Genomic DNA, 26720 nt, shown 5'->3' on the forward strand with positions numbered 1-26720 from the left:
AACTGAGATGAAATGTTCTTTGATTTCAGTGAGCAACACTTGGGAAAAGTCAGTGTAACTCAAAACTCTTGTTTCTTGTTCATTTTTTTTGTATGACAGGTCATACCTGCATTACTTGTCAGACAAGTAGAAAGGTTCAGCCAAACAGATGAACAGATTTGTTAGAGAAAATCACGTAACAGTGATAGAAAAGATATTAAGCAAGAGGGAAGAAGATGTGATAGGGAGAGTAAAGACTGAGTGGTTGCAACAAATGGAACAACAGGTAGTAACAGCAATAAGGAGAAGACAAGACATGCTGCGGGTTAAAAGTAAAGGTGGGAAGTGGAAAAATATGAACAGAAAGAATACAGAGGGAGGTGAGAGGGTGGGTGAAATTTCCATCTACAGTATTGCAGGAGGAATATATAGAGGGATCATGATGAAACCACAACATTTTCATTTTGTTGAATAATTTTCAATTGACATAGAGCTTTCCCTGCACAAGGTAATAGATTAAGTTCAGATCTACTGATTATCTCATTCATCATTTAAAGCAACGAGGTATCAAGAGTGCAAGGCACAAGGCCTGAAGGTACAATACCCCTGTGAAGGTGTAATGAAGGTCCATGTAAGAAATTAAATAAATTTGAAATGAAGCACTATGGTATGGAAGTTTGTATTTTGGTACTTTTTGGAGAGACAAGTGTCCAACTTCCCCTTTAATGGTAGCTGGCAGGTGAACCACCTGCTCAGAATAAGTCTTATTTTGACTGGTGGCGGTTCAGGACAGCAAAGTAAGATACTGTAAGAAGTCAGGTACGGTTTCATCTTTATCTCCATGTCACAACATCAAAACTCTTCACAGCTAAAAGCTTTACAAGGTGTCTTTAAAATGCTTTTTAGACGGCCCAGTTGATTTTCATGACACAGCCAAACAATTACCAGTATCACAAATCTCTTCAAAAGACTCAAATATCTGGCATAAAGTAAAGCTTGCATAATAAAGAAATAAAGAAAGACAGGAAATGATATTGCTATCAGGCATAACAACTAGAGCAATCACAAGTTTTAGACTTTCTCACACAAATTAAAACCCTCTATCAAACAGCTCTGCAAATTAATTGCAGCCTCAGATAACATGGTGTGTGGCCAATCAAACTGACTGGCTGATGACTCAGATGCCAGATCATGGCGACCGTAACGGTATGAAAATCGGAATGTTAATCCCACTGGCTGACTGACAACTGCTATGTGACAGAGGGATAGCAAATTCAGGTTTTAAACCAATCCTGCTTCCTGGCTGACTGTGGTGGGCTCTTAAAACTGACAGTTTAGCTGCAGCTCAAGTCTGAACTGGCTTGACAGGTTTCTTTGCCAATTTTCTTTGTGCATTTTTCCTTTACTGTCTCCCCAGACCGTCTTCTTCTGCCTGTTTTGTGGACGTCCTGCTTTCCACCTTCATCTCTCGTGCTCTCTACTACACTTACTTCTTTTGCTAATTTTCAATAGGAACAGACTCATTTTATAGACACAAAGACACCCTTTAATGATCATTTTTTTAAATGCGTGCCTTTCATTTATTTTTCACTGAAATCAATAAACATTTGTTTACAGCTCAGTTAAATTTTTGTACATGAGACTGGCCTACAACTAGTATTTCACAGACATGAGGACAGGATAAAGAGTCCCATGGCCTGACTGGAAGCGTTTGTGATCATGTTTGTGTGGTCGTTGAGAAACTAACAGGGTACAGCTGACCACAAGCTGTCAGCAGAGCTATGTTCAGTCAGGCTGACCAGAGCAGACCAGGCCCAATTAGCCTAAAGCTATCCTGCTCATATCACATCATCATCACAGGAGAGCCAACTGACATACATCCAGGGCCGCCATTTTCTAGGAAATGAGCAAAGAATCCACTTTGAGCTTTAGCGATAGAAGCATTTCAGCAGTTCAGTGAATGAGAAGACAACTGAAAAATGAAATTCAGGCTTCTGTGATGACAAGTATCTGTCGTGCTTATGTGTTCCATTGACATACAGAGAGATGTCACTATGGCCTAAGGGTTTCTGCTTATAATAGTACCAGTTGACTTAAAACACATCAGAGTCCAACAAGGACTTATTTTTAGATTTAATAAAGCTAGTCTGAAGAACACGTTCAGGTCTATTAGACTCTATGCTTATCTTCTGATGAAAATTGCATGTTATGGCCTAACATATACCAAGAACCTTGTCTTTCCATTTTCATTGACAGCTGGGCTATCCACTGAGCATTTTTTGGTTGAAAAGACTTCTGAAAGACATTTAAACAGTCCACAGAAGTCTATGCTAAATTGGCAACATTTAGTTAAAAAGCAAAAGTGTTTTGAGTTGAACCCATATTTTACCAGCAGTGGTAACAGGGATAGTGTAAAAATAATAGTAATGGGACAGTGCAGTTATCTTTCACTAATGTGTCATTTCAAACAATGCACTTTCATTAAAATACAAGCTGAAGTGAGATGTCTTGTTCCCTTCTGTACAGACTTGTTCAACGAACCAGTTGGTGGTTCAGTTTCAGCAGCAGTTGTTTGGCAGTAGCAGTAATATCGGGTTTAGCAAGAGAAGCTAAAATATATTGCATAGCACATTTCATAAATGTAGCAAGTCTTTACGATAAAACGTGTGATGTGAGTAATGGGGGCCTGTGTCCCAGTAGAACATTCTGTCTAGCAACCCACCTGATTGACTGTATTTTGCTTTTTTTTTTAAACTTGAGGTCTTCACCTATGCAGCTTCACCTTCGAGCTGAGGCTGCAATTTCCTAAGCCATGCAAAACTTCCTTGTGGGCTATGGGTAAGTCTTGATATTTGCTACCATCCCACTAAACATTATGTTCCTGTGCATGTGCACTACAGCATTAAGCTTATCATACATTTATGCTTAAACTGCTCCATTCACAACATCCCAGAAGAACCTTGACCCTTTACAGCCTGTATAGTTCAGTTACCAAAAAAGATGTGTTTTTTTGTTTCACTCTGCCCTATATTCATCCATCATTCTTGTTTGTTTCAGCATTGTACTTTCCAGGTTAGCTCCATAGATATTTTGCTGCCAATTGTGTACCTAAAGGACTGATTCAAAGAAGACATAAGAACCTACCTCTTGTGGTTACTAAGTTAATGATTTTGACATATCTATCACCATTTTTTCTACAACAAAGTACAGGTAGATGAGCTTTAAAGCAGCATTTTATGCTGAGTGGACTGAAAAATCACAGTAATTGTTTGCAAAGCTATTTTTGTTTTCTAGATTTCCCATTAAAGCGCAAAGTCATCCTTGATTTTATTAGGTTTACATCAATGTGGAAAAGCCACATGTGGTCGTGGCTCAGTGGTTACAGTGGGTTGTCCCATAATCTGAAGGTTGGTGGTTTGACTCCCACTCAAACTCAGTAACTCTGGACAGCTGGAGGGGTACCAGTCCACCTCCTAGCCACAGCTGGGGTGCCTTGCTCAAGGAACCTTGAACTGTTGTGTTCAACAGGTGCCAACCTGGATGGGTTGAATGCAGAGGAGAAATTTTGTGCATTTCCCTGCATCTACATAACAATAAATCTGATCTTAATCTTAAAAAAATAATTATTACCAATTATTACTCTTTTGACACAAGCTACCCAAATTACACTTTTCAAGATAAAATCAAACAAGTTGACTCAAAAAAGAGCTTACAGTGGCTCAGATTTGACTTAAAGATGAGAGTTCTTATTGCAATTTAAACTGAGATTGATTTGTAAATCAATAAGAAGTAAACAGGTAACCACGCAAATGAAGAGGATAATTAGGCTCAAAGGATGTATGTCTTGACTGCTGGGATAGGCTCCAGCCCACCCGCTACCCGATTAACGGATTGACGGTATAGAAGATGGATGGATGGATGTATGTCTTGCCAAATTTGTCTTTGTTTTGCTAGCTGGGTATGAACAAGTCAACAACCTGGAAAACCAAGGCAGAAAAAATTTTGTGGATAACTGTAAAACAAACAATTGGAATGCTTAAAAAAGAAAACAAATGACAGGAGTTGTTTGCTTATTAATAAACTGGTTAAAAGGTTTAAAACTGATTAATCAGCTTCAACTGTAGTAATAGGAAGACGAAAAAAAAAATAAACAAGAAATCTCATAATCCAAAGCATACCACTGCACGTCTCCAATATGGCTGTGATCCAGTTATGGTTTAATTTATTTAAATTTCACTGCCACTGCCAGCAGAGGGATGCAGATGCAGCAGGTCTATGGAGAACATAACAATAGAAGACAAAGCTTTTACTAATCACTGAATGAAACTTCAGGCAATCTCCAACAGCAACAAATTCCAAATTATATTAAACTAGAAGGTTTTATTTGGCTCCATTTGTGTTTCTCCAGTTAGTTCTGAACCTCTAAATGTTGAAAAGGCAACAAGACTTGACATCAGAGTTCACTGTTGAGTGTAGTACATGATCATACGTTGAAGCTTGCTAGAGATTCTCAAAGTCAAAATAGATTACTGCACTGGACCTAAACCTCAACCACAACAAATGTAATTCTCTTCCAATAAATTTGATATTACACTATCTCATATATCCTCTGAAATTAGTGGAGAAATGAGGCCCGGGCAGTGGTGACATGTGTTATACGTTCAGGTGAGGCTGTCCCCAGTCCCCATCCTTTCATTTGCTCTCATCTGTTTGCTGTGCCATATCACATGACTGGACTGATGCTGGTGATCTTGCTCCTACTCTCTGTGTTCTGGCTATGTGACAAAGGAGGCTGCTGGCATATGCAAAGATCAGTTATTAACAGAATTAGTATACAGGAGATCAAAAATATTTACACATCATCATACATATCATACCAAATATTTTTCCTGTAGTTAGCAGAGCAAGTATAGAGTATGTGTACAACTACTGTTTAATGCTTGTCGGTCATTCTATATAACTGTGGCTTTTGCACGACATAATGCTGCATGTGAAAGTTCAATAATAAAGGAATTAATGCAGAGGAAAACCATTTCTGAGCCCCAGCCCTCTAAATCCCAGCTCATTTAACACACCAGCAGAGCCACCCTTACCTTGGCCACTTCACTCTGTCTCACAGCTGTTAGAATCTTTCCTATTCTCTTTCTGTTCTCGACACATATAGACATGCACAGAAATCAATATTCATGTTCAAATAGTCATGTACAAGCAAAAATACATTAACAAAACATCTGTGTTTCATTAAATACAGAATTCTGTCAAGTGCATAAAGACTAATAATAGCTTCTAATTAAAAAAAATAACATATAACCTAATTATGAATTACAGCAGAAAAAAAACAGGATTATTGATTTTATTTTATTTTTTTCTCCAGAGATGTTTCATGTCTCTGGTTTAACAAATTAAATTTCCCCATTTACATAAGAAAGGGAGAGGCAGAATATGTAATCTGGGGCCAATAAGACACGCATCATACACTGGATCTTCGGTCGAAACTATAATTTCCCATTCAATATCTGTTATTTGGTTTTCATTCACAAAAAGAAGCATGTTTTTCTGACTCCAGGTGGATGAGTTTAGTTTGATGAATAAAAAGCCTCAGAGAGGCGCGTGTTCATGTGCTTCATGGAAAACCAAAAAACAACACAAATCCATCTATTTTCCAAACTCCCAGAAAGTTGGGTTAAAAAAATAACAATTTGATACAACCATATCGATGCTCAAAAGGCAAAGAGGTAAAAAAAAAAAAAAGCAAGTAGGCAGGAAGGAACCATAAGAGCTCTGTTAACTTTCCTTCAAATGCTACTTTTCTACAGGGTTTTTCTTTTTCTTTGTTGTTCTCAAACAACAAAGAATATCCTCCATCAAAGTCAATATAAAATACTAGAATCTATCATTTATATGTTCTGAAATCCTGTTTTGCAAGGTATGCTGAACTTCATAATGTTATCTTGTTATCTTAATATTTTACTGACAAATACGTTATAAACTTGTATAGGAGGCTCTAATTTTACTTTAAATAAGTGCCACCTAGACAGGCTACAACATCCACATACTGTGTACAGTTTTGTTGACCTCCAACAAACATATTTTGTTCCTCATAAAACATTTGCAAGGTTTTTGAGGCAGCTGAGGCTCAGGAACCAGAGCGGTTGTCCGACAGTCAGAGGGTCGGTGGTTTGATCCCCGACTTCACTTGTCCACATGTTGAATACAATGAACACCTTGCTGCTCTCAGTGAGAGTGTATGTGTGTGGTGTGTGTATGTGAGAGGAAAAAGAACTGCATATGCTAAAAACTATTTAATGAATTCATGCATGAATAGGTGAATATAGTTTGTAATGTAAAACACGTTGAGTGGTCATCAAAGGTAGAAAATACATTAATTTAACATTTTTTGGAATATACTCTGGTTTACCAGCCTCATTGCTGTGTTATATCATCAATAATAAATAAGATACAAAATGCAGGCACCCCCCTTTCTCTTTGATAAATACTATAAATCTCAGGAGAGGAATTCATGGCTGAAAATTATTTTTCTCTGTGCAAAAAAGTCTGCTTCCAGTTGCTTGTATGTGCTCTTTAATGCAAATTGTATCCTTAGAAAACGAGCGTTCTCCCAAAACATGTTAAGGAGAGTCAATGTTTGCAGCTTCACCAATTAAATGTAAAGGGGCACAGACTCCCTAAAGCCATGTTTGTAATTACAGCGAACACGGTTCAAGCAGAAGGAAGAGACAGGGGGTGGAAAGACAAATAGACTTGAGGTGAGGGGAGAAAAAGAGAAAGGTAGGACCCCAGGGTGTCACGTGGTTTAAGTTAATTCAGTTTCCTGCCATAGTGTCACTGGGTCACTACAGAGAATGTCTGTGTGTAGAAATCAGGGTAGAAGAGCGGCTGCCTGAACCCTGATTTCATGCTTGAAACTAATCAGACATACAGAAGAACAAGACATCCTTTAAAGAGTCAGTAATCAAAGATTCCTCTTACATCACTGACCACACCTTGTTGCTGACTCATTCATTATAATGCAATCCATCAATATAGGTGAATAAAGAATGAATCATTATGTCTCAAAGTTTGATCAATAGACCGTGGATGAATTGGGAGGACTGTGAGAACACATGCATAGACACACAGCTTGACAGACCACTAAATCACAGTCTGTAAAACAGGATAGGAAATAGACTGTGTCATGAGGAGCAAGATGGGAACACTTTCATTGTGGCCAGTTGATGGCCTCTTGACTTTCCCCACATGGTCACAGATAAGGACTAAACAAGACCAGGAAACCAGTTGGTCTATGACTGACAGCTGCCACTTTGGTTTAAATGTCACTGAAATCAAACAAATAGTTCTTTCTGCTTTCTTGAAAGACAAACCTGGGGTTAATAAAAAGCACTGGTTGAACAAAGCACACTACAGCTCTGGAGCTAATGAAAGATAATGAATTCTTGAGCTTGTGGTTTCACAAAATTTCAAACTGTGGAACCTCTTTGCTTTTGATTGATTATGGCTCTGTTAAGTCTAGACAGATAATAACGGCTAAATAACGATCACGCAAGTCTTACTTTATCATCACTGCAGCACACTGGTTTCTTTCATAAGTGTGTTGTCAGCAGTGACGGCAGCTGCAAATGTGTCATCAACAAAATTAAATCAGAACCAGCTGATGGAGACAGGAAATCATTTCATTTAAAACCGGAGTAAAATGTGTTCATTATTTCAGGAGTGTTGTGGTTTCCCAGTGACAAAATAACTCCCCATATACACGAGTGCGCATTTTTAAAAAAAGCTAAAGCAAAGAGTAGTTTCATGTATCTTAGACATAACTCAGACAAGAGATTTTACTCGACTGTTGTGAGCCTTTTATTTAGGACTCCAGTCACCAAAAAAAGCCACTCTCACAATTTAAGAAACTTTTTCTTTTTTAAAATAGATGAGCTCATTTTATGATCTGTGTCTAAAACATGGAAGCTACAGAAGACAATTAATTGCTTTGAAAGGATGACTTTGAAATTTGCTTCTACGGCACCATAATCAAAATTCGGACCCAAAAAGCACTTTCAGGACTTAATAAGGATCTGTCACGTAAATCAATAATTTCCCTCAAGGACTTAAACTTGTTTTAACAGACTCAAGGTCACAGAAACTCCAAAATAACACAAGTCTACAATCATGGCTTTACTGAAGAAGAAAAAACAGTGTATCTTTGTATCATTTTGGGGGCATTTTCTTGTAAGTCAGAGAAGAGATTTAACTTGAATGCAGCAAGACTTTTATGTAAGTCTCCACTCATCAAAAAGCCATTCTCACAATGGAACAAATACATTTCTGAGGGTTTTTGCTTTTTTTATATTTTTTATAGATTAGCTCATTTTAAGAACTGTGTCTAAAATATACAAACTACAGAAGACAATTAACTGCTTTGAAAGGATGTGTTAGTCCACGGTATACGGACTAACACAGGATCTGGTATAAGTTACTCCTAAACTACAAGTTACACATGTAAGCTGTGCTAATTAACCCTGTTTTCAATTGTGTGCTCATAACAGGAGTTTAACTCCTTACTTTTGTTCCTTGAATATAAAATAGAAATAAGAATAAGAATTCAGGGACTCTGAATAAATCGAGTTTTTTCCTCTTTCCTTGTGTGTGACTTCTCTGGATTCTGGAAGAAATTAAGCGCCGTCGGTCTGTTCTGTTCACACTACAAAATGTGTTTTTCTTGCATCAGGTCCTAATGTGTTTACAATACACAGTTGATCTGCAGCAATATTTTTCACCAGACTGAGCCACAAACTCATCTGCCTGATCCCAATCAAGTGGTTTTAGTTGTCATTCAGACAACTGTCTCACAGCGTTACACTACACATGAAGCAAGTACCTTCCGGTTAGTTTTTCCTACCTGCTTGTGGAACAAAACTTGCAGTCTGTCATGATATCACATGCTGGAAACAACAGAGGCACGAGTGTTGTCACCAGTCTTTAAGCAAATTATATTGTTTTGTGAGCAGACTGTAATTTATTAACCATCCTCTCCTTCGTGCTTTCTATGAATTTGTTATTTACCTTTTCTGGGTTTCCTCCTGTCTCTCGTATCTCATTGGCTGCAGCTCCTCACTCACCAACTCCTCCCCTGCTGACTCCCCCAGGAAATTAAAGATGCTAGATATTCAGTCAGACACCAGTACGTGTCTGCAAGCCTTTTGAAATTACATCTTTGAAGATTTCGCACATTGCAGCTGAAGACCACTGATTGACTCGCATCAGATCTGAGCCAATTGTCTGCGACCTCCAACATTTGTCTGTGATGTGGCAAAAAAAGGTTGTGAACTAGGATTTATTTCTAACGGATTAATAGTGAACACCAGCTCACCTTTACTTCTGTGAAACTGAACCTGTCTGAGATTCTCTTTTATTATAGACTATGTATAAATGAATGTTCATATTCAATAATTTGCTTTTTTGTATGTCAGTTGACTCAGAAACCAAAATAATATGTGAGCACAGAGAGATGCCATTACACTGTTTACTTTGTCCAAACAAAAGTAATTAAAACAAAAAATACTGACCAGCCATCGTTAACTTCACACATTTATGAGACTTAGTAGTTGTACATGAAAAATTACTTTTTATCAACAAAAGTTTCTAATTAGGAGGCATAAAAGCAAGCATTTCAACTTGACTTCCTTAAACAATTTAAACAACAAACTTAAATAACTATTCAGTTTCCAGAGGTTTCAGATAAATTGTACAATGTTCTCCTGTGTGAAGAAAACATGGGAAAGTAGAAAAGTACAGTTGGCAGCATGTACCTCAAATTTATAGTTCAGAGCTGGTGGTAATTTAAAATTATTTGTAACACTGTACAATATTATTCTGAGCTTTACCTTAGACATCTTGACTATGTGGCATCTTAACTTTCACGAATAATAGTTGAAGACAGGCGAGGCTTGCATGTATTGGACAAACAGAAATACCCAGTGATGTTACATGAAAATTGAAGGAATCACTCATCTGCTGCAGTTATTTCCAAAGGTTACATGAGTGACTTCATAAATATCAATAAAATTGTGCAATGTCTGTCCTCTAACCACTTTTGACAAAAGTATGAATATGTATATTCTAAAATCTTTCTGAAATATATAAAACTTCATGCACATTCATGTGAGCAAAAGATATGTGCTCTTGTTTTCGTTTAGCATAATTTAAACCACTTTCACACCTCATTCATTTCTCTCCTCCACAAAAGTCATCCATCGGCAGCTCCTGGGTGTGAGTGCTTCTGCAGTGATAGTGTTAAAAGGCTGCCTGAGGGCTTTTGAGTGAAACAGTGGAGGAACAGCTGTACACTAACACAAACACACAGAAGGTCTTATGGCATAGCTGGTAGTGATGCTCCAGGAGCTTGTCCCAGGGTGCACTGTGTCTGTTAGGTATGCACCATTGCCCCTCAGAGAGGGTGCCAAATACGAGCTCCCTCTAATGACCGCAATCTTTCACTGTCCTCACATGCCAAGCCATCATGGTGTACATCATGGTGTACCCCCCACCTGTACTCATACACACTTACAGAAGCTTCCAAAGGGCTTAGACTCTCATCCTGTCTGCCAGCATGAAAACAAGTCCATGCAAAAATAATTCATTTATGAAGCAAATGAAGATTCACCCCCTTAAAAATGAACAAGTGAGTTCAAACAGTAGCAACCTTACTTCTCTTTTTCTGTCATCAGCTATAACTCACTTCACAAAAAGCATAATAGCAACAAGAGCAGGTCTAATCTGATCATACAGAACTGAACAGTAGTCCTCCGTCTTTCTGCAGTTCCTTGAATCTAGTTGGTTTCAGTAGTCTTGGAAAACATTTTTCAAGCTTAGCAGCATGCACAGTGTACCCTGCTGCTTCTCAATTCCCCTCCTTGCATTCTCACAGTCTCAGATTAATTGTAACTGCAGCCAGCATGAAAGTGAAGCGAGAGGGAAAAATGTTGCAGTGAATGTATAAAGGCAATATTCCTCCTCGAAAGAGAAGATTTATTATGGGAAGTTACACTTTTTGGACTGCAGTTTCATTTGAGTTTGCTTTGAAGCGCTCATGAAGAAATAAAGGAAATTTTTGTCTCATCTACAGTGCAGACAAGTACCTCTGAGAACCACAACACAATCATCAGAAGACATAGTGAAGCTGAAATGAACAAATAAATATGAAAAAACTGAAATAAGTGTTGACCACAAACAAATGATGTTATATACTGTTCGTATATTACAAGGTTCAAGAACATGACCATGAAAATAAACCCACTAAAATAGTAGAAATATACACACTGTGTGGGATATCAAGCAGGAGCTCTTTAGCCAGCCTTAACTCTGAAAGGCCTAAGCACCTGGCGTGTTAACATGTGCGCCCTACAAGCTTAAAAAAGGTAAGCTATTAATCTGGGAAGCAAATAATACGATGTTGCCAAATTTAAATGTTTAAACTTTTTTCATCAGTTAAAAACAGAAGCACATATTTTCCAAATGTACATTAGAGCTTCCAAAACTGGAAGTTATGTTACTGAAGTTTGTCAACCATCAAATACTGGCCTTTGGACTACATTTACTGTTAACCCAAGTCAACTCAGTCTAAATGTGACTCCAACACAAACTTCTCTGGCATTAAAATACTTACTTACTTAAATACTATGCATTGCAACGTGTAACTCATATTCCAAAATGTATTTTTCTTTGCTATTTTAGACTGCAATAACCTTCTTTTGCTAGAGATCAGCATAAGATTTGAAATTATCGTGCATTGCTTTGTCTTACTGACAAAGGACACATCACTTTGAAGAAACCAATATGTGCCAACAAAGGGATTGTCTTCAACTCAGCAACCCCCTGCACATGGTGTCACAGCTTTGTAAATCAAGCAAGGGGTAAATAAAACACAGCATGAGAAAATTAACTGGAAAAATAATGGGACAAATAACAACTTAGTATGATCATGCCTCACATTTTATCTAAGGTCCATAAGCTTCATTTTGCGTGAAAACATAATGAGTAAAACTCCAAATGATGGATTTGATAGCCTTATGTCATTTACTGGACTGCTCAGATTTCATCACACTGAAGAAGAACTTCTTATGAACCACTGGCATAATGTAATCCAAAACAAAGATCAACTTTTCTGTGTGCAGAGCCAGTTCTATGTAAGACCCTGTCACCATGCCAATGGAACAGAGGCATGTCTTAGGCAGACGTGTCACAAATGCAAAATATCATACTGAAGCCTTGTGTCTTATAGTTACAGCCCATGTAAAACAATACCATATAATCAGTATTGCTCAACAACAACTAATACTGCTCCTCTGTTTTCCTGTGTAAGTTGAAAAGTGTGTCACTTTCTCATTGCTCAGCAATACATTAGCATTATCAGCAGTGAACAGTGCAGGACTATCGCCACAGAAAGCATGGACCATGAAATATGATAGTGAGAGTTAAAATGAATATTTATAGATAATATGCAAAAGATTTGGTCATTTTTATGGTAATTGATTTAAGAAGATGTTGTTGAACAATAAACTGATGTGTGTTTTCCCACTGTATAGCTGTGTTTATCCAGCTTATCTTGCATAGAAGTTTGTGTTTGTGTGAGATGGCAGTACAGCTGAAGGTCAGAGGGTGGGACCAATTCTGTCCAGCTGAGCAGGATTTGGCAGTCTATGATAAGTGATGGTGTGTTTGCGTGTGTGTGTGTGTGTGACCTGGCAGAGTTAATGTGGTGGCAAAGGAGGTGCCTTGGGATATACAGTGGCATGCAAAGGTTTAGTGTAAAGCTTAGTTTAGGTTGAAGTTCCCTTAACTGTGACTATGTAGGTAAAAGAAAGGCATAAAACAATAATTTTTTATCAACTTTTCAATCAGTAATGCTTTTTTATTTCCACATTGTTTCAGAGTTTTTAAGACAGCAAGAAAAAAGAATAAGGATATCATCAATTCATTTTGCTTGAGCCTGTTGAGGTGAATCAGCTCCATAGATTTTAAAGTGTGTGTAGGATAATCACCCAGTAGTAAAAGCCATCCTCTTTTTTACAGACAGGGGGATATTTGCTTCTAGAATCTTCTCTTAATATAATATTCTTACCATTAAGTCAAGTCGAATCAAATCTATTTTTACAGCACATTTCATGTACAAAACAATTCAAAGTGCTTTATATAAAATAAAAGCATTACAGCGTGGATGAAAATAAATGTTTTTAACCTGGATTTAAAAATGTCTACATTTGGTGACAGTTTAATCTCCACTGGCAGTTTGTTCCACTTGTTTGCAGCATAACAGCTAAATGCTGCTTCTCCGTGTTTAGTTTAGAATCTGAACTGGACCAGCTGACCTGAGTCCTTGGATCTCAGAGCTCTGCTTGGTTTATGTTCTCTGAACATATGACAGATGAATTTTGGGCCTAAACTGTTCTGGGATTTGTAAACCATCAGTAGGCTTTTAAAATCTATTCTGTGACTCACTGCAAGCTAGTGTGAAGACTTTAAAACTGCTGTGTTCAGATGTGTTCAGATGTGTTCAGATGTGTGTGTGCTGATGTGTTCAGATCTCTTAGTCCGGGTTAAAACTCTAGCAGCAGCGTTCTGGATGAGCTGCAAGTGTTTCATCTCTTTTTGGGAAGTCCAGTTAAAAGGCCATTACAGTAATCGAGTCTACTGGGGATGAATGCATGGATGAGTTTACCAGTGAAATGTTATCAATATATAATGTTACCAATTGCTGTAACACTAGCCCTAAGCATAGTCCATCCATCCCCATGCTTAACAATAGGAGAGGTGTTATTTTCATGAAAATCTGCGCTTTTCTTTTTTACCCTATTTTCCCCTACATGGCTTTGATCAATGCAGGTAAGAAAGATATGTTTCAGCTTCATCAGCCCCATGGCTGTTTCTAAAGTGCATCAGGCTCATTTTAGGACAATATTTGATGAATAAGAATATTTTGAAAAAGTTTTGAAAACACCCGGATCTCCCAAATGATGATTGTGAAAGAGCAAGAGTCCTAAAAAGTTGACTAAGCTGTAAGAGCTTACATGTCTAATAACTCATCAGAAATTTAAGCCAATGTTTAAACACATTAGAAGCAGATATGTCTGGTTGTGGATGCTGTCATTGACAATTCTGTCCCCATTTGGCCTGTTATGACCGTGATGATTGGACTTTCTGATATCTTAAACTTTTTTCTGTTTTAACTTCTTAGTTCTCCTTATGATATCTACATATATATATAACCTTCTGTATCAGTCCATGTTCATTGTTCTGTTCATTGTTTCTACCAGGTGTTTCCTAGTTAAATTATTTTAATTGTTTTATTTTGGTTATATAGTTTTCTTTTACTTTATCCTTTTGACAGTTAGTTTGTCTTCCTCTCGCTCAACAACTCACAAAAAAATTATTTTGACTTATTTTTCACATCACTGTGAGGCAGCTGAACACTGCATCAAGTGCAGGACATTGAAGAACTAGAACAGCGGAAGTATTTCTGAAGATCTGGGCACTAACACTCCAGTTACAGCACATCCCAGTATCTCCCTCTCAGTATGCTTAAGCACCGAATCTGCAACCAATTCATAATTAAAGCAGAGAGATGGAGGTAGCGCAGAGACTTGTAGATAAGAAAGGGGTAAGTGGGGAAAACCAAAAGGGGAATATGCGAAAAAAAAACATTCGTATGAATGTTGACTGGGGAAGAGTTGAGAAAATTATAAAGTGATGGCAAATGAATGAAAGAAAGAAAGAGAAACAAACACACAAATGTAAGTAAGTCTAAAACCAGCATGTTGAATAAACTAGTTATGTGACCATGCAGATGTTTTGGACACATGCGTTAGAGTTTGTGATTGATAGGTGAGCTGTAATGTAGTCTGATGTTGTTTCACTGTATTCATAAGTAAAGTCTTTACCTACAGCATACAGGGTAGATCCAAACAAGTGGCTGGATGATTGATGTGGACAGCAGCTAGTCAGACAGTCCTTCACAGAATGCTGCACATGTTAATGTGCTTAATAGTATTAGTCCTGCCCCTTTACAAGTTGGCTAATGTTTGCAGATAAGTCTGGAGCACATCAGATGAACAATCTGTCATAATTACAGGACTGTGTGTGTGTGTGTGTGTGTGTGTGTGTGTGTGTGTGTGTGTGTGTGTGTGTGTGTGCGTGTGTGTGTGTGTGTGTGTGTGTGCGTGTGTGTGTGTGTGTGTGTGTGTGTGTGTATGTTTATCAGCGTGTAAGTGTTGTGTTTATTAATATATCGAGTAGCCACAGTTAAATGTTCTTTATATGCAGGTCAACATGGGCAGAGACACAGCCAAAGCTGAGCAGGCATGGGTGCTGTCGGAGCACAGGAACCTTTTCATAGTTTTATAAATATTTGAATAAATATCTTTTTTTAAGCTCGTACTTTGGTAGGACATTTGAGGACATGACGACAGCCAGCTGTGATGCAGCTGTTTGGTTTTTAAGTTGAAACAACCTAACTGTGCAATGACTGATCCGGGTGCCGTGAGGGTATGGTGGTGAATCTTTGCAAAACTGGAACTCACTTTTACAAGAAATGAAAGATAAGACATTCAAAGAACAATCATGATGCTAGCCAACGGTGAAGCCTGGGGTTTATGGCGAAATATGCGTTGGAGGGATCATAATGTTTTTCTCACTATTCTACCACTCATAGTTGGCCATTATGTCACTTTCTATGTGTAGCGTACATGCAACCAGACAAAAAGGCCATGAAGGTATGCTGTCCTTCGGACAACTCCCCAGTCCCCATAACCCTAAGAAAGCCCTTAGAACTGTTTGACAGTGGATATATGTCTTCAGCGCTCACATTCATCATCCTAGCAGCACAGAGCACAACATGTTTCAGTGTATATATGCACCATGAGAATGAATGCATATAGCTTCTTTGTCGGAAACTTCAGAAATTGTAAATAAAAAGTATTTCCATCATAAACACAAAATAATAATTAAATAAATTCTTTCCATGCTGAGAGATGACTTTAGAGAGGCTGGGGATCAATCATGGATGTAAACCACACAACAAGCCATCAAAAGACACTTGATTTTCTAAGCCTACAAAAACAGAGTCAGCAGTTGAGCTCCTTAAGAATTTAAATAATTTATTCCAGTAGCAAAGGGCTGTTATTCAGTGCTCTTGAGCTCTCCAAAGAAAAGGCAGTGTGTTTGATTCACAGTGGTTTTCCTCTTGCGTTTCTCACCAACAAAGCACTAATTACAGCATGAGTGAGTGTCTGTGTTGGCTAAAGCTGGCCAACTAGGACGTGAAAGGATAGCTACACTCCTGTCCACTAACACTGTAATTAACTCTGTGACCAGAATTTCATCGTTCTTTTCCCTGTTCTTTCTGTTACCGTCTCACAAGCACACACACACCTTTGACTATTCTCTTCCTCCAAGAGCGGTGAAGGAATCAAATTTAGCAAGATCGTGCTTTGGTCAATGAGAACACGATAGGAAGGGAGGAAGAGGGAGGCAGGAGAAGAGACGGGAGGGTGAGGGAAAGAGGGACAGTCATCAGCACACATCCATACACACCCCCTCTCCTCACCTCATTGCCAGCCATGCTGAACCAAACCTGACAGCTATTCAATTTTCCCAAAGCTAAATCTAATCTGCAGCCGTCTCCCACTCACTGACACACTGCTACACTGGAACGCCTCAGCCATCACCCTTCCTTTGCAGCAGATTGGCACCATCACATACACTCCTTTCTCCACTTTGACACACAAATATACACTCACAAACAATCATCAGTGGGCCAAGGAATGTAATTAGAGGGCAAAAATTGATTTAAGTAAAAGTGCTCCTAAAATCAGAAGGAAGCGAACAGTCTGACTGTTCAACTTCAAGTTCTGACTTTGTTTCTTTTTTTTCTTTTTGGCATTAATGGATTTGCAACAAGTAAGTAAAAACTTGCATACATTAAACAGCGTCGTAAAACCAAACCCCATGAGTACTTTTGATGAGTCATAAGAAAGTTGATACGATACAGTGATTTTAAGGCCAAAACTCAGATAAGTCTTCAGGCATTGATTAAACCTCTAAAATCTTACTTCTCTTCACTAATGCTAAATATTCAGACGTGTTTTTTTTCCCATTACACTGACCTTTTTGTGTCTTAAATTGTCTTGGATAAAACTTCTGTATGCTCTTTTGTCTTGCTGATTGTTCTGGAACCTGTGAGCACATAAATAACTGCACCTCCGTTACACCCCTCCCCATCCACCTCTACAAAACAGCTTCTTGTTGTCGAGGGCGTCATAAAAACGGAACACCAGCAAAGCATTTCGCTTGACTATGGTAGCACTCAAGTAATGAAGCAAACCTCAGCCATTTCGGATCAGCAGAGACACCTATACTATTCTAGTGCTCTGGTACATTGTGGTTGTACAACCATAAATTAATACCCAGGCAAGAAGGGAACGACACTGTGGACTTTGCCAACAACCCTACCCTCACAAGTCGGATAACAAATAATGATGATACTTCATATCAAGAAAACAACAATTTTGCCGTGCCCACACCGAGCAACCTGTTGCTCAACATCTATTGAAACAAGGATTCGATCACTAGCTTTGTAATAAAGAGGACAAAGACATCCACAGTGGACCTGAGGGGGGAACCACATAGACTGCTTCAGATTCCTCGGAATAGCAGAGACAATTATTGTGAATTACTGTGAAACACCAACTGTTTCCAGTCAAATAAGCATCAATTTGTTTCTTCTGGCTGAAAATGACAGTGGGACATTGTATTAGAGACGATGATGATACATTTTTAAAATGTCTGTTTTTTTAAGTATTTTCTTTAAGGCTTATCCAAAATCACTGATATTGTTTTTTTCCAGTTATTTACTCTTTATTAGTCATCACACCAATCAAAGGGTTCTTATAGAGGTCAACAATTAATGATTACATTACAGTACATTTTTTGCAAAGACTGTGAGCTTTTTTGTGCCTGATTTGGAGATGTTTAGGCTTCTTAGTTTGCATCTGAGAGTGCCTTGAGATATTGATACCAGAATTACTCAGAATCATCAGGATGGTTATGGTGGTGATCCTTGATCTTAACCAAGTGATATTATTGTCTAAACTCAGTGAGGCATTGACAAAAGAGTTTTAGTAGAATCTTGTCATGTAACTGATTGAATGTATGTTGGTGGAAACACTCGCATAAGTCGGATTTCTCTTCTGCTGCTTTAAAGTTCGTCAACACCATAGAATTGCTGATTACCTTTTGGATAAAACATTTTTAATGCAATAATATAGGAAATTCTGAAAGTTTCTAAACTTTCAAGCAGTGAAAGTATATATTCTATACTACACGCCTTAAGTTTTATTATAATTTACTGATTTGTCTTAAACACTCATACTTAAAGATACAATTTAAATGCCTTGAGTAATTTATGTGTGTTTGTGCAATATAAAGCTCTCAGATCAATAAAAATCCTTTAGGGAATTTTTGAGTAGCATCAGTTTATGCTTGTAAAACATTACAATTACAGCATAATGTGAATGAATAGCTAACTGTTAACAAAAACTCTTTATTGGTGTTAAAAACTGAATTTTTGAGACGTGGATGCAGGAAGAAAATGAAGGCATTTGGTAGTCTTACACACAGCTAGTCATTATTACACTCTCCAAGTCTTCCAAATATATAATTAAGTTCATATGAACATTAAAAAACGGAAATGCATAATCATTTCCATTTCAAATTTGGGAAATTAGTCATGCTTTTAAATCTAGTTTGTATGGCTTAAATGGAGATTCAAAGCAAAATTAGATATTTTTGTCTGTAACAGACTAACAGGTAGCTGCCTTCTGTAACACTGTGGCATTTCTATTAAACAAGTCTTGTAGACTCAAACAGAAAACAACATATCACTTGTGGGAATCACCTCAGTTGCCATCCATGTTTGATAAAACGGATATCTCGGTATGATACAATTTTTACAAAAGCTTAGTATATAACCTGACACCAAGCTGTTGCTCTACACTTCCATGTATGAAACATGCTATAAATGCAGTATCAAATTATATGGCCTCTAAAACAGAGAAGAAACAAGTATTTTTTGAGATTGTGGCAGTCATAGATAAAGTATTGCTGGGAAAATGTATATATTAATCTTAATATGTTAATGAAGACAAACAAAGATAATGTTGCTCTGAAAATGAAATGCATAGTTTGTATTGTCATGTTTGATTATTTTCTCATTGTTGTGGCACAGTAGAACACAAGATTTAAAAGTTTTACTTTAGATTTTAAAGAAACACATTTGTTTTAAATCACAAAAATGTTACTTCATAGAAAAGAAATCTTAGCACCTTTCTATTCTTACCCCTTAAATCCAGCATATTGTTGCACATCTTTCTGTAAGCCTTAGCCTCTTCACTTCACGACTGGTATGTTTTTCATCCACCATTGCTTATTCAGGATCCACTCCACTTAGTTACCCTCTTCCTTTAGGAATATTGACATATCAGTGGCTTGTGGCTCTTGGGCAGTAAAATAAAATGTTGTGGCGCTTGCACACACCTCTCAACACAAATACACTCACAATTCTTCCTCGCCAAAGCAAATCAATTCCAACATAGTCTTGTCACACATCATTACACCCTCCTATCATCTCCTGCTTTTTAGCTCTGCATATGTACATTTGTAAGAGAGAGAGATTATGTGTATATGTGTTTGAGCATGCTGTAAGTAGGTATGCAAACTTGACATGAACAGAGAAAGCACATACGCCCACTGCCAATTCCTCACCCTCAGACGTAACTTATGCTTTTATAGATAGGAAATCACCTGCATGAATAGCCACAGCCACACCAGCTGATCATTTTTCTTGTAACTTCCATTACCAAGAGACTTGAAGTTATTTCAATTAAACAAAATATCTCACTACTTTGACTCCAGAGGACTAGTGTGGCCACCACAAAACACACAGACACAGCCATCACAACAGCCAGGCTGACTCATCTCGACAGGTTGCTCAATGATACATGAAATTAAAGATTTCAAGAAAACAGCAGTGAAGAGGGTAAAACACACAAAGCTAATTCTTACTATCAGTGGGGAACATTTTATTTAACGTATACAGAAACCTTTACATGGTTGCACGAGTGTGGGAATACATACAATCTATCCATGCTGCACAGCATAACAAACTGTACCTCGATACATGAGTTTTATAAAATATTGAAGCCTTTATTGATCTTTCTTTATTTTTTTCTCAGCAACATGCTAACACGTGCACACATGCTCACGCACAAACTTGTACTGACTGATATAACCTTGAAACAAGAGCTGTTTCCAATGAATGTAGGAAGCGTGTGGTCTGGGAAGAGATGACAGATTCAGACAGGCCAGGAGAAAAGAGACAAGTGAGGTCTGGATGAAAGCAGAAGTGTTTTTTTATTTAAATATAAAAAATTAGAATTTTAACATTTTAATTGGCTTACTTGAAACAGAGTCAAAGTTTAATTCATATGCCCTATGTTCTCCAGAGTATGAAGCGGATAACTATTTCATGTTTAAAGTGTAAAAATTACCCTTAAAGCTTGTTTTCGTTTTCACTGACATGATTAATTCATGTGAATTATCTAAAAAAGGATGTCTGTATAAGCTAATAATGTATTTTGATTAGGACTGCACCTCAATTAAAAAAATAATTAAGATGTTTATTGAATCGTTTTGTGTCATCAGTTCTAAATTACAAACCTTTTGTGCTTGTACTTGTATGTCTTATTAGAGATAATTAAATTTGAAGTCAAGCACTAAATTAACACCGACTTAACACAAAGGAAGTATCAGATTTAGTTTGTAGCTTTTCAGTTTGGAACACAATGAAACAGCAAGAGCTACAATAATGTAGGTACCATGAATTTTCCAAACGGCAAAAAGAATATTAGAAAACCTGTTGAGCGCAGTTTTATCTTTCAGGCACTTCTGTGCCTGCTTAATTAAGATTTCCATACTGTGCTTCTTTTTAATAAAAATTCATAACGCAATTCTTAAATGTCTAATTTTCCTGAATGGTTTGAGGAGTACGATGCACAATCAGTGAGCCAGAATCCAAAAAAAGCAACAGCTGTAAATGTGCGTGCGAATTGAGTGGAGGTATTGCTTATTCCAAGGGAGTTTCGTTACGCTAGGGTCAGAAAGATGACTGAAGAGAGACTCAGTCCATCTGTCCTCTGCCTTGGGGTGTCTTCACAAATGCACACACAAACAGACACACACAACTCTTAGTCTTTTCCCCTTTCGTACCAGCCTACTCTCCAAATACAAGAGTGTATTTCTCTCAGCTTGTCTACCTTTTCAAAAGCATATGTGCCTTAGGGTCAGCTGTGGTCCCTCCCCAGTATCCGTGCACTGTACTGGACTCACAATATATAGCATATAGAGCACACTGGACATTGTGACACAATGGAAAAGCTCATGGGTAAATGCATGTGGGCATTTATACAACATGCACATTCGTGAGTAACCCCACACTCGCATTTCAACAGTTTGGTGTAAAAGGATGCTCTTAACCGACAACGTGGCCCTTTATCTTTTCTTTGCTCAATTAACTCTGCGGCCTTCATTTGCATTTCATAAGGAGGTCGTCACTCTGTAGGAGGGTTATCTTCTTTTTTGGAGGCAGAAAAAGATGAGAGAGGGGACCAGTTTCTATCCTGTCAAAAAGATAACACCACTCATCTGCCTTATCAGCAGCTGATGAAATCCATGCTGTAGCCACATGTTTGTGTATGTGACTGTGTTTCAAATGTGCAGCGCATGTTCATGTACATACGCACCGATCCTGTGGGCTTGTGTATAGGATACATGTAAACAACTGAGTGGTCTACCGGCGACCTGGACTGATGAACCCCAAGCACAAAAATGTGTCTGTGCACCTGCTGAGAGGTTAGTTTCAGCTTGACCTTTATCCACTAATTATCCATTAGCCAGTTTTAACTCAGCCTTCATCAAATGACCCACCATTAAGAAAATTTGCATTCCATCACTCTGAAATCCTGCATTAATGCCATAAGGCAGAGCAGAAGAGGGATGAGAGAGGACTGCGAAGAGGCATAAAAAGAGGTACGAGGGTGTTAGAAATGTAAGAAACACTCAGTTGGATAACAATAAAATAGGCTCTTTTCTGACTGTAATTTCTGTGTGTGTCTGTGCATGCGTTTATGTGTGTGAATGCATCTGACCGAGCGCTTTAGAGCTGACATTAATTTAAACGGCACATGCTCTGAATAAGCTTTTAAATCTCTGCCTACATAGTCGACATGCATTTCTGATTCTCAAGAGGCTAAAAAGCACAGGTCCTGACGTTTAAGAGATGAAAATCTCAAAAATGACCCAACTCCAATCATTACCACTCATAAGTTGTTTTTTTTACAACCAATTTCATTAGTCTCTTGAAAGCTAGTGTAAAGCTTTTAGATAAACAGCTCTTTTACTTGAAGTGCCACAAAATTTTGGTTTTGCAAAGGAAAGATAATACTGATAATGATTATGAATACATTTGGAACATGGTGTGTGATTTGTGTGTACTAAAATAACTGCATTTTCTTTCTTTCTTTCTTTCTTTCTTTCTTTCTTTCTTTCTTTCGCAAATCTAATAATGTCCAAGTAAAGACGCTTCTAGAGTTTATTTTACTCCTGATGAGTTGAAAGGAGTTAAAAAGCTCACCTTCTGCAGCAGCTGGGAGCCAGAGTACTTTGCAGAGATGGACTTCATCTCCCCACCAAATGCTGAGGCCCATAGCTTCACTCTGCAGACAGCACACATGCACACAGGAAATGGAGCAAGAAATGAAAATGTAAGTTTAGATAAGAAGAAAAAGAAGAAATTGGCTACAAGCTAACTTTAAGAAGTTATGTCAAAAGCTTAGATAAAAGCCCTGATTATTCTGGGGTTTTTTTTATAGATGTTGCATGATCATTTATGATCATTGAAATAGCTTATATTTGACATGTCATAAAACATATAAATGTGGGGAAAGAATATAATGGAATTACAATGCAACTACGATTTGCTGTGCTTTCTTTTTCGTGGGGCGTTTTGTTTAAGTTCTGCTTTGACACCTCTTTGAAACGCACCAACTTTGCGTAAAAGGACATCTGGCTACTTACACAGACGGAGGGATGCTTTGGTGGGTGCCTCCCACCCCGGTTGCCCTGGTGCTTAGAGTTGAGAAAAGTAAGAGCACCCACGTAAACCAGGCACTGGAAGCCACACAGCTCCGATCCACCTGCATTTTGGGCAAAAACAACCCCCCTGCGCGCACAGTGCGAGTTTCTGGCTCACGTAGACTATTTTTCCATCCAGGAAATCCAAAAATGAAAAAGAAAATAGAGGAAAATAGGAGTCACCTATGCTGTTTCACTGAATCTCTCATGGCAATATTTGAGTTAGCCTATCAATGGGAGTGGGACGCAGATGAGCGACTCGTCACAGCAGACGGAAAGCTCCGCTGCTTTGTGAGTTATCCAAAGTGCTGCGGTGTGGCCCCGCTGACCGGTACGGTGCACACGACTGTGCTTCCAGCCCCAAAGCCGAGCTCTACTCCTCCGGCAAGGAGAGTCCGCTAAGATTCTTTGATTGGCCAACCTCACACTGAGAACCCACCGTGGAGGTTCGGGGGAACCGGGGAGATCATCAAACGATGCAGCGCACAAGAGCACGCCTACTTCTGTTGAGTGATGCGACTAACCTCCTCTCCCTCACTTTCTCTCTTTCCTTTTCTCGCACACAAACACACACACACACACTTTCCCCTCGTCGTTCCTCTCAGAATCTGAGGATAGGCTACCGAGGGAACCAGTATTGTTGTTGAATTACGCCATACTAAGGACTTGCTTGACTCATTTTTCCTTGCATCTCACGGGCTCTAATAGAGCAATAATAGCGAGCCTTTAGCTTTCAGGTCAGATCAAATCATGCACTGTATAACCAGTTCACTGAAGCAGGAATTACTGCTTAAGTGCTGACAAAAGAAGGAGAAAAGAAAAGAAAGTGTGTAAAAAGACACAGAGGGAAGGAAGAAGGAAGGAAGAACCAGATTAGTCAGTTCTGCTGCATGAAAGCATGGCAAATGCACTTTGCAGCAGTGATGTGGCACTGGCAGTGTGGGCATACGGGTTGTGAAAGAGGATGAGAGCCCCCAGGCGACAGACCCTGTGTGATAGATCGCATTTCACATAGAAGGAGAGATTCTGGCAAAGCACTGGAAGGGATCAACTTTGACTGAATAGCCTATCTCTACCCCTGCAGAGGACTCATTGTCCACTCTACAGCCTTTGGCAAATATGGGTCAAACATCAGTGCAAAACAAATGGCCTGGCTTAGTGGATCTTAAAAAATGAATTAGCAAAACTTAAGCAAATGAAAACAAAGCTGGTACACACCTATTTTTACACATAGAGAGGAAAAGTCAAACTTTGTGGATTTATGGTCTTTTACAGTGAAAATCGCACAAACAATTGTTGTAGTTACTAAATTCAGTTCTTTTGGTGGGTTGATGGGGGATTAGAATTATCTCAGGTAAGTATTGCTTTTCCATAACATTTTCAATACTCAGATGTCACCGGAGAAGCTCCCTGATAGCCAAACTATCATGGACCGAACAGACAAAAATGAAGATTTCAATCAAAATCATTCAGTTCAGACAAACTAAAAACTGGCAAGTTCATGCAGCTCTATGATAAATGTATAGCACTTTATTTGGAAATATAATCTGCTAAATGCAATGGTCACAAAAACAGTATTGATCAATTTGTTACAATGTGCTCAATGTGGAAAGCTATGATCTTGGCAGTAGATGTTACTTTGACATGTACTGCCCAACACAAAATTACTGAAGACAAAGTACACCCTCTTGATTTTGGTGTTTGTCCCATAATGCAGACTGAAAGGGAGAATTATCTCGTCCTACTTTCATTTTGGCTCCTTTTATCAAAGTCTCCTGCAAGTTTCCTGTACTTCAAATGTCTTTATGGAATCATGTTTTTTGTTCTTACATAAATTTTTTTCAGTATCTTCCCTAATCTGCAAATATTGTTGTGTGTTGTTTTTTCGTCATTTTTATACAGTAATTTATTTGAGAGGCAATGGCAGAGTAATTGTAAGGTAAAAGCCAAAAGATCAGTCTTATTATAGCAAAAGTTAAAGGTGAAATTCATTTTCATTTTCAAAATTTCATTTTATTTGTGGTATTTCCTTGTGGCAGCCATAAAGAAGAGAGAAAGGATTGTTGAATTCAATAACAAATTGCTTGTAGTTTTCATAGAATTATCTTTCTTCTTGTTTTTGAGTTATCCATGAGGCTTATGTCTCTTCTGAAAGATTCTTGAGTGCAAAGTGTAATGTGTAAAGGAATATCTCTACACATAAAAAGCATGGCTACTTCACTTGACTTACATCATAATCTGAATAAAGACACTGTAGTAATAGGAGTCTATATTAAAACATCTATATGTATAAACAAAAGCAAACAAAAATGTGGATAGTTTGGCTGTTTTTCTTATTTATTATTATTTTGTGTTTTTAGTCTATTAGGGTCTTTTTGCGTTTGTACCCACCAATGTCCATCATTGTTTAAGTGATTAAGTAATTATTTGCAATTATAAGCACTAAGCATTTGCCTAAAGGTTAGTTGTAGATTTGGAAATAAATGTCAATTTTAAATCCAAAATTGTACAGTAAAACATTTTCATATAGCAGTTTTTGTGAACTTACAAAGGTCACAAATACACAAATACAAGTACATAATTAAATAACTCTAAACAAAAAATGAATAGATATAAATTATTTAAATATGTCAGATAGTAATTATGCTTATATTCGTAAATTCTGTTTCGATTCACACAATATCTATCACTAGAAACTAATGCACCAGAATGATTCCCATTCCATTCTTATAACAGCTTATATCCACAATACAAAATACACAGTTTAGACAGAGTATGCTGTAGCATTGTGTCTATGGTGTTCTCCATTAGCAAGAAAATATCGGTTCAGGTATAGCTTGGAGTCAAGCAGTTGTCCGTGTAATACCATACACCTTAGAGCTAGAAGCATGTCCCAGGAGATTTTCCGGATGGATGGGGCAATGATGTAGGAAGCTAAAGTCAGGATTAACAAGGGATTCATTTACACAGTATAGTCAACCTTGAAACCAATAAAGAGCAAATGGCTGGTTTTGGGTATGAGGTTATTTACATGGTGGACAGTGGGTCTTATCAGAGGATATAAACAAAAGACTGATACTATAGCAGTCCTGCAGACAACTTCATGTAAACAATATAATGGAAAAATAGCCAAGGGTTTCCATCAAATGGGAAAACCCTTTGTCTAATAACCATGTAAACCTTAGCTCTTCTAACCAAGTTTCTAAACCTTCAATTCCTTTGTTCTACAGGCTGTAAACACCTTGTTTTAGAAAGTAGGGCATACCAGAGACGCAGATCATATGAGGTGCTAGACATTACAAAATAAATTAATAAAATTAACAACCAGATGGGTTATTGGGTCATCTTTTAATGATACCCATGACTCATGGATTCTGCAGTGATTTATACACACATATTATATATATATATATATATATATATATAGGTGTTATATATAGGTGTAGGGTAGATATATAGGTGGGGTGGGGTGAGGGTTTTTATATATATAT

At 37.9% G+C, this 26720-nt stretch overlaps 1 protein-coding gene across 1 annotated transcript in view; it reads right to left on the bottom strand.

Moving 5' to 3' along the window:
- cacna2d3a (calcium channel, voltage-dependent, alpha 2/delta subunit 3a) overlaps window positions 1-23658 on the bottom strand; it is a 117711-nt gene extending 94053 nt beyond the window's left edge. Inside the window, exons 1-2 of the mRNA XM_072367437.1 lie at window positions 23173-23658; window positions 22730-22811 (exon numbers count right to left, since the gene is read on the bottom strand). Of these exons, the coding sequence (XP_072223538.1) occupies window positions 22730-22811; window positions 23173-23297 (207 nt within the window). The 5' untranslated portion in view covers window positions 23298-23658. The remainder of the gene's footprint in view (window positions 1-22729; window positions 22812-23172) is intronic.
- Between the last annotated feature and the right edge of the window lie 3062 nt (window positions 23659-26720).

Source organism: Leuresthes tenuis, unplaced genomic scaffold (genome assembly GCF_036924035.1).
Source record: "Leuresthes tenuis unplaced genomic scaffold, fLeuTen1.0.hap1 SCAF_16, whole genome shotgun sequence".
Classification (NCBI taxonomy): domain Eukaryota; kingdom Metazoa; phylum Chordata; class Actinopteri; order Atheriniformes; family Atherinopsidae; genus Leuresthes; species Leuresthes tenuis.